General features: G+C 40.8%; 1 protein-coding gene across 1 annotated transcript; it reads right to left on the minus strand.

Moving 5' to 3' along the window:
• Positions 1-2650: 2650 nt before the first annotated feature.
• On the minus strand, positions 2651-9881 carry LOC122765388 (tensin-2-like; the record flags this gene model as incomplete). The annotated part of the gene is made up of 10 exons (XM_044019625.1): positions 2651-2873; positions 3210-3278; positions 4137-4305; positions 4501-4578; positions 4820-4897; positions 5791-5880; positions 6859-6990; positions 7106-7971; positions 8172-8322; positions 8876-9881. Coding segments are annotated over 10 exons (2673 nt in total), but the record flags the coding sequence as incomplete, so codon positions are not given.
• Positions 9882-9886: the final 5 nt, after the last annotated feature.

The following is a 9886-nucleotide window of genomic DNA, read 5'->3' on the forward strand; positions in this document are numbered from 1 at the left end:
CCCACGACGTCAGAATTACTGACACGTGGTGCAGCAACCGAAGATTTCCTCATATATTCTCACAAGAGAGGAAAGACAACAACTCCGGAAAAAAGATAAATGGGCAGAAAGAACTTGTGGGAAATGTGTGATTTGCCAGGCGACAAGCTCTCCGCATCCACAAGAGCGCCGTCTTTTCTCATTTCTTGTGTGTTACAGATGATGCTGAGGTGATAACACAGTTCAGTGCGAATGCTACTTGTGACTGCAGGCCGACATCACCATCATAAACAAAGCCATGCTATCCTAAGAAGCTTATTTTATTGTCTATGGGGAGTCTGTGTTCTTTTTTGATAGCATTATTGCTCACTGATTTTTGAATAGCATGACAGTCAAGAAAGCTCTGGACTGGAGTCTGAAGTCTGGATCTTATTTCAGCTGGGTTTGTGTAAAATGTGGACAGTAAGCAATTAGTTTAATCTTGAGTCATTTTAAAGCTGAAATTGCATTGTGTATTAAGTTTGCTGTGTTTGAAGTATTGCACTTTCATTACATCCATTACTGTGCAAAAAAATGCAAACAAGCCTCAGCCTTCCATCTGTTACACAGTGCAATTACATTTAGGGAAAGTAACAACACCTTGATCTATTTTGACTTGGAGTTGTTCAAAATTGTGCATGTTAATTGTAAAAAGACCATCATAAAAGAGTTGAAAACAAGGTTTTGATCAGTGGGAATGTGTTTAATCAGCTTTAGTCATTAAACCTCTGCTATACCCGCTCATTTTGGGGTGAACAAAATAACTGTTTTACTTAAAGTATATAATTCAACTGCATTCTACTTTTACTTGTGCATTTTTCATTTGTACAGTCAAAGTTGGACTTTTCGACTTGAGTTTACCTTTGCACCGCTGCACTCGTGGCTCAGCAGCCTGGAACTCTTCATGATGCAAACACAGCCAGAGGAACTCTACTGTTTTATACAATAGGTGTGCTATACCCCAGCTTCTGGCCACGTCTGGCTGCAGTCCCACAAACTTATGCCTAGATTATCTGAATTCTAAGTTGTTTTTTTGAGATATCAGATTATTTATTTAGTATATTCTCAATTACTGTTGTTTATTTAACCTTGCAATGTTGTCCTGTGGGTCATTGTCCAAAATGGGAGTCTGATGTCAGATACAATAATGCATTGCTTCCCTCAGGACACTTGTGCAATAAAGCAGCAATATGTAATACATGATTCTGACTGAGTCCAGACTACTGCTGCCCTTTTTCTCCCACACCACTCGGTCCATTTGAGTACATTTTGGCAAAAGTGTTTCCCCTCAGTCCACTACTTCTGTTATTGCATCTAATTTTGTGATTGGAAAAGATTGGAAAATAGAGTGTCTTTGATGTTTCTGATTATTGATTGTGTGCTAAGTTAACTAATACATTATTTTCCATGCCCAGATGTTCATTCTAGAGTCAGAAGAACGCTTCTTTTCATCTGTGCACTCCTCCTGATGCGGAATGCCTCCTGCTGATGTTCACAAGACCTGAATGAAGAGGGCATCACAGATGCAGACAAGCGCTCCCCCGCAGAGAAACTTACACAAAACACACAAGAAAGGCTTGAGTTACAGGATGTCATAAAGGGGAGTGCGCGTCAGGTACAAAACAAATCGTTTCAAGAGAAGCTTTTCATCCCTTTTTAGGTCAACAACCTGAACTTTTCAGATCTTGTTGGTGATGCAAAACCAAATATATGTATGTATATATATATATACACATATATATCTATATGTATATATAGATATATGTATACCCCCTCCTCAATCCAAAAGATTCGTCAAAACAATTGAACAAAATACACCGAGCAGAGAGGCTGTTATGCTTTTAGACTCAAATGCACAACTGAAAGTCAATGTAAAGTTTAACAGAAACTTTACTTAGTAAGAATATAAACAAAAAAAAACAGGGAAACATGAATAACTCGCTGTGAAGGAACTTGACAACGTTACTCACGGGCCAAAACAACACAAACTGGCGACGTGACAAGGGAAGACCAGGATTATTTATGCAGGAGGTAAGTGGTAACAGGTGTAAGCAATCAGGGGCGGGGCAGACAATCACAGTGGCGGGAAATTACACAAGGGGAGGAAGTCAGGTTCGGAAATGAGAGGGAAAGGAGAATACAAAATAAAACAGGAAGTGCATATGAAAAGACAGGAGTGACTAAACTTAACAAAGACGTGATACAACATTTTTGGGTTTACGATGACATTATTGCAGAATTGTGTTTTGTCTTGCTTTTCAACCAAAATATCACTTTTCACCAACTTGGTAAAAAAACAAGAAAAAACAAACAAACAAAGGAGAATAAAATAAATAAAACAAGTTCAATCCCATGGAATTATTCAATTAGTTTGAATTATTTTGACAGTTTTACCCGATGACCAGTTTCATATCAGCATTGTTAACAAAAGACAATATAACCCAATTATAAATCCAATTAGTTCCAATTATCTTTGTGACGGTCAAGAGAAAGCTGATTGGAACTGACTAATCAAATAAATGGAACAGTGAAGGAGGTTTGTTTGTGATGCAGCATTCCTTAGAATAAGATACTTTTCTCCACACAAAATATGAGGTACAGTGTCCACAGCATCTTTTTTGCACAAAATTCAAGCATTTTCCATAAACCAAAGTCTATTTCCGCTGATTTTCAAAACCTTTCAAGGATTTCAAGGACCCATGGGAACCGTCATGACTGCCTAATCATTATATACACAATCACTGTAAGTGCCATGCACTGTAGCACGATGCATACGTCATGATCACATCTAGGCAGGAAAAACAGACAGAGACACAAGCACTTACTTGCCGGATGTGCTACCAGAATTAGTCCACCTGAAGCATGAGCACACACAGAGACACAGAGACAACACAGAGGAAGACGTGAATAACGACCACATGGAGACATGTTCTTATAAAAAATACAGGCAACGACCAGCACTGTTCACTCGGGTCTCAGAGTGAAAACAGCAGACCAGCACATCACAGAGAGACAACTTATATCTGTGAAATATAAGTCAATACGAGACGTATTTGTGGAGCAGCAGCAAGCACACGTTTGTTACTGACTTTTTTGAGCAGCACTAACATGTTCAAGCACATGTGGTATGGTACAGAAGGTACAGTATGTTTTTTATTAAAAATCACATGATCAGTTTTTCAATGACAAACCTTTTGTCTTGCGGGTCAAGGCTGCTGAAAGTGACACTGGTAATCGGATAGTGTCTCCTGAAAAACAGCCTGTGTGAACACAAACGATCATCTGTCAACAAAATGATGACATTTTTCAATCACACCGATGCACCTACTGCAATAACAAATACCGCCTTATACATAAAATGAACAGATGCATTCGCTCTTATCTTCTCAAATGTCTCTTTCTTTTTAGAAAAAAACTAAATAATTAAATGTAAATCAATAAAAAATTAAATCAACGGACACATTTTATTTTATCTGAATGAATGTCTATCTATACATGTGTGTTTGTTTTGTCGATATTTGCATCTTTGTGACTAAATAAAGTCTCACTACTACTGCTACTGTACAGTACCAAATCATTTTTTTCTCTTCAAAAGATTCATGTTAAATGCCCGCCCCCAACACTCAGATTTAACCCCAGATCTGTTACATATTTTGAGTTGGCAAATAATTATAATTTGGTAAATATATATATACAATATATCAGATGTTCACATTAACACATGGTGTTGAACAGCCAATTTTTTAGAGTATTATAGATACTTTAGATACTTCTTAAATATCTAGCTGCCAAATATAATTTCTTAACATTTTAATTAATTTTATTTCCAGATATGTGACATTACCATTTTATATTTGTACTAACCAACATCCAACTATTAATCTTCTGTTCAGTCTGTTCCTGTTGCAGTCAATTACCGATTGATCGCTTTAACAGAGGCTCTGTTCAGTTCCTCTAAGTCAGCACAGAGTAACATTGAACCAGCATGGACTCTCTAACTGAGGAAGCTAAATGGATCTCAGCCCAGCCAGGATTACTGAAACCTGTGATTTTTCTACTGTGGCCTGTCATTAACAGTGTTGTTGATATGTAGTGAGGCTGCAGTGTCCAGGATGCACCTTCTTTTGCTGTCCGTTAGAGTGATTCCCTGAGACGACACTTTGAAGTGAACCACTGTTGCCACTGGACGTGGACTCAGAGCCAAAGTGCACTTAGTTGCCTTGGAAACAGCCTCCGGTCCCGTCAGAGACTCGGTTTCCACGGAGTTCAAGTAAAGCACGTTACAGGCTGTTTCACAAAATGACAGGAAAACATGGATTAGTAAAGAGTAAAAATATCTACAGTGTGGGTAAGTCAGGGGAAAGTAAATATGGCGCTTCAGCGGTCTCTGCTGGTGACAAGACACAACTGCACTACATGTGAGTCCTATGAAAGTTCATATGACAACAAAACCACCAAAAACAATTGAGACTCATGTGATACCTGCTCCTTGTTTGAGGAGATCAGCTGCTGTGCTGGTGCTTGTTGTACTCTGCGTCTCTTGAAGTTCCCCAACCAGATCTGCAACATCAAAATCTTCAGTTTCACAACTGCTGTGTCACTTACTAAGAACCCTGTCTATAACTATTCTAACGACAACTAGTCTTTGAAGAGTAGTAATTAATTCCTCCTTAAATAGTAGAATAATTTGAAAAGACAGATATTTAATCTCAAAGGTACAGTGTGTACAATGAAGCAACAAATATTGATGTACACATTGGACCTTTAAAAATACACAGATAAAGATAAACACTGATATTACCTTTTTCTGGGATACGAAGGGCACAAGGTAAAGAGATGGGAGTGATTGAATGCTGATACACCAGAGCTGATAAACTCCCTGAAACAGAAGACAGAAGGACAAAATAAAGGTACAAACACTGTGTATATATAATCAACGTCACTTTATTAGGTACACCTGTACATACATGATCTAGACGACCTGCTTAAGTTCAAACCCAGTATCAGCATATGGAAGAAATGGGATTTAAATGACTTTGAATCACGTATAAAACGGCAGTTTCATGCAGCCGTGCTGGGATGACCCCGCCCACGTTGAGGAGGTACTGCACTGTAATGAAAACCAACCTAGAGTCGAGCCGAGGCGGTACTATATAGTGGAAAAACTTCCTCAGTCTGGTCAGCAGGGGGTCAGTCAAGTGAAAAAGTCCAACTGTTTAAAATTGGAATTGATATATTGATATATAGAAGTGGTTGCTTTGATACGGAACGATATAGAGCTCACAATACATTTTTTTATTTATGATGCGAAATGAAGCTGCAAATTTTAAAACACAGAGAAACAACTCATTATAACTTGATATTAAGTGGTGGGGCGGCACATGGTAGACGGGCCGCATGTTTGAAACCTCTGCCCTGAACCATTCTTTCACAATTCAATCACTTGTCTGAATATGTCTAAAACCCACCTCAGTAAAGTAAAAATAGGTTTATTAAGTGGAGCTCATTCTTAAGCACGTAACTTTGTTGAACTTAGACCTGACCAACTGAAGCAACCACAGCAAGGTACCCAACCCCCCAGTGCTCCCCGGGGTCAAATAAGTGCTCGCTTTGTGTGTTTACTACTGGTTAAATGCAGAGGTCACATTTAGTATCAGTAATTGGTGTTTGTGCAGAAATGATTAATTAATAATAATTAATTCTTATAATATTGAAGAAAATAAGGAACTTGGAAGAAAGAAAGCAGCACTTTATGTCTACCAGACAACTGACCAAAGTAGGACTCATTCTGACAGCCCTTTATCTTCACTCCTCGTGGGCCGGTCTCGATGAGGAAGTGTCTCACCAGCTGTTCCAGAGGATCTACTGGGTGAGAGGAGAGAAAGAGGGTGATGAAAAGTCAGGCTTACTGGTTTGCAGCAGAGCATTAGTCATGAGAATGTATGATAAATCGTACAGAGAACACGAGTGACCTTCCTGACTTTATCAAAACCACATCATCATTCCTTGCTGTGGCTCTTTAAATTTTAGATTTAATACACAAACATAAACAAAAACAGACACAGTAAACCTATGATCCATTAGTAACATCTGCTGTTCTGGAGGCTATAGTAAATTTACATACACAAGCACGCATCATCATAATAATAATGGATAAGGCTCTGTCTCAAATTATGAAGTGGCAGAAAAAGCCCAGGTTAAACAGAAAATATTTTAATAGTACAGTTGTCAATGTACTTTGTACTGAGTTTTTTGTGTTATGTGCTGTATTTTCAATGTTTTGTTATTATTTTTTGTTTATTGGACTGTGAGTTCAAAATGAGGTCTGAACAGAATTGAAAATTGAATAGAATATTGATGGAGACTCTGTTCTATGCAAAAGTCAAAGTGAACTAGCATATAAAGGAGCCTGACTGTGAGAGAGCAAAATGAAACTCAGTCATCTACTCAATTTATCGAGGTTAGGTTTTTGTCTGTTTTGAGCAGCATAACTCAAAAAGTAAAGGTTTCTCCGGTCAGAATTTGTTTTTATTGCTTTTAATGACTGCTAAATACGACATTGCGTCACCCGAAAATTGTCAACTGTCTTAGAAGAAGAGTATTCTGCTATTTTAAGTTTTATTTCCTCTGCCAAAGAGGATGTGTGTGTTTTAACAAAATCTGTCTGTTTCTGAGCAGCATAAGTGTAAAAGTAAACTAACAGATTAGGATTAAATTTTCTGGGAATGTTGGCGGTAAAGCAGAGGTGGAAGTTTGTGCTTCCTGAGTGTTTTCTCCTCTTTGTGCTTTTAATGTGTCCATTGGCAGCCAGGTCATAATATCAACATTCATAATGAATACCTTTGCTGCCACTGGAATTGGCATTGGGAGGAGGGGTGGCCACTTTCAGGGCCAGACCGTACGCCCCCTGAAAGGAGTTACTGTCCCTGATGAGGAAAGTTCCAGGTTCCTTGTCCTTTAACACAGCTATAGCTGTGGAGAGAGGAAAACAGCAACATCTCTTACTCTTCAGTGCTCACTGAAGACTGACTTGCTTGGTAATACTAAAATATTGGGCACAAACACTGCTTTTGTATACAATCCTCACCTTGGTCTCTGGAGATGCCTGCTTTGTACCAGTACTTGGAGCTATCCTGGACAAATTTGGCATTAACCCGAATATCTGCCTCGTCTTTGGAGTTTGACTGTGCAGAGCCTCGTCTCTGTTGCCCCGCTGGAGGAGAGAAAGTAACGTGGTGTGCTGGGACTGGAGCTGAGGAGACTCTCTGAAGAGAGCTGTGTCCATTTTGAGATCCTGCAGTGGAGGAAAGGCGCTTCTTCTCTGGGAGTGGTGGCTGGACAGCGGGGATGGTGACTGCAGTGTAACCCGTGTATGGGACATGAGGGACGTTCAGTAAATGGTAGTAATAAGATGCTAATGGAAATGTGGGTGTGTTGTATCCATCTGGCACAGGTGACGGAGGTTTGTTGTCAGCTGAGCTGTCTCTGTCAGGAGTTAGTCTGTGCCCTGCTGCGTCTGTAGCCATCGGGGAGCGCTGTGGAGACGACTGAGGCTCTGGGGAGCTAACAGGAGAATTTGGGGATGTGGTGGAGGGGCTAGAATTGAGACTGGTTGAAGAATTAACGGTAACATTCCTGCTACAGATGGATGGGGTATCACTGGGCAGAGCAGAACCATTGAGCTGCATTTGGACAGGGGGGATGATGACTGCAGCATAACGGGAAGCATGTGACTGGTTAGATCCTTCAGCATTTCCTGCATTCTTAGCTGCACCAGTCTTACTGTCCATACTCAAATTCTGCTCACTTGATGACTGTGGGGTGTTTCCAGATAAGCTGACAGTATGGGTTTGTATGACTGTTGATGCTGTTGCAGTACTCAAGATGCTATTTGTGCAGGATTCTAGCTGTGTGTGGTTTTCCTGGCTTTGAGGAGGGCTGTCAGCAGTCACACTGGAGACATGACAAACAAAAAAAGATAATTATTTACAGATAAAGTAAGTAAGTTTTGGAAAGTATGGAATGATCTGACTGCGGAATGTGATGAACTGACATGTTTTTCTGTCTGTCAGTTGCATTTTCACACAAATTGTAACACATTGTGGCTCATGAATGAAACCAAAAATGAATGCATATCAATGGCTTTCACTCACCTATCTTCAGTGTGTGTGGGGCTGCTGCTACCGATGAGTGTGTAGTCATGATCAGAGTCCAGTCCAGGAGTACTTGATGGACCGTTAGAGTCTGATTTACCTTCTGAACCGTGGGATACATCATCCTCCACAACAGCTTTGGCTTTTTCCACTTTGACAGGAGAAATAAAACAAGACACCACTTATTCACCTTTAAACAGTCAGAAAAATGAGTTATATAATTAGGTATAAGAATAATAAATAAAATAAACATGTTTTTTCAGTGAAGCGTTGGACAAAAACATTATTACGATAAAACACTTTCAAAACTGTCAGAATTGATCATTATTGTGACAGAATATCAGTTAATTAAAGTTTTGATCATGAGTAAAAGTAAAAAAAAACACTTAAAGTGTTTGACTCTAACAGTTAGAAGAGAACCATTTCACAAATCTGAGGCAAACATTTAAAGATACAATATGAAAGATTTCTGCATGAAAATATCTAAAAACGATGTGACTAATGTTATATATTTTGTTGAGTAGTGTATTTAAATCAGCCAAAACATTTCCAACACTCATAGAAATACATGTTCTATTCAAATTGACCGCTTTGCCTTTAAATGACATTATCCGCTTAAACTGGAACTGTTATGAGTTCCAGGAAAAACCTATGAAATGTCAGAGTGAGGAAGGAAATACTCTATTTCAGTTTACATCATTCACCTTCACTGTGTTGCTGTTCTTTGGATCTAGAGGGAGTCTCAGGCAGCTGGACTCTCCCAGGAGACGGGCTATTAGCAGGCAGAGGTGAGGCCGACCCAGACTGGTATCCTGAGACATAACCCCGGCTCTCGTGGCTCTCAGCTGGGGACGACTGATAAGGAGAGCAGGGGCAGGAGTGGCGGGGCTGTGGAGGTGTGTGGTACCCACTGCTGGCTCCATCCCGCACATCCACCAAAGACTGGGGACTATGGTAGCTCTGGTGAGATGCAGGTACAAATCTGGGCTGTTCCTGGTTTGAGCCCTGACCCAAAGAAGAGTGACAGACCTGGAACGAAGGTGTGGCTGATTTGCACTGCCAGACCTCTGTGTCTCTCACCACCTCCCATGGATTTTCACTTTCCCACAGTGGGGGCACCTCTCTTGTTTGCTGTACCCCTGCTCCCTGGGACCATTGTAGGCTCTCTGTTTGGTCTGGGTGTAATGGTTGGAATGTTCTGACTGAGCCTCGCCTGTTGGAGCAGTCCCGACAGGGGCAACCAGAGGACTGTGTTGGAGAGCTGAAGAACATTTCCCTGTAAGGACTGGAGGGCAGTGACTGGTGGGAGAGATGAGTGGATGGGCTGTGGTTGGGATAATGGAAGAAGTGAAACTCCTCACCACTGCAGAGTCTGTTTGACATCGGGAGGGAAAGACTGTGTGGGTGTGCATGTTCAGGGGCAGAGTAAGGGTAGTATGGTCTGTGGAGACAGGGCAGGGGTGGGGGAGGGGGTGGACGTTCCCATGGTACCTCAGATAAAGGATGGGCACTATGACGATGGCAGAGTTCCATGTGAGCTGGATTCAGAGGAGGGGACACAGGTTTGGAAGGCAAAGCAGGAAGGGTCTGACTTTTTGGGTGCACTTTGGTGCTGTTGCAACGTCCGAGACAGTGACTGTTAGAAATGCTGGGCCCTCTCTCCCTCTCCAGTCCCACATCATTGCACTTTGCACTTGTTCGACTACAACATGAGT

Source organism: Solea senegalensis, linkage group LG2, assembly GCF_019176455.1.
Source record: "Solea senegalensis isolate Sse05_10M linkage group LG2, IFAPA_SoseM_1, whole genome shotgun sequence".
NCBI lineage: Eukaryota > Metazoa > Chordata > Actinopteri > Pleuronectiformes > Soleidae > Solea > Solea senegalensis.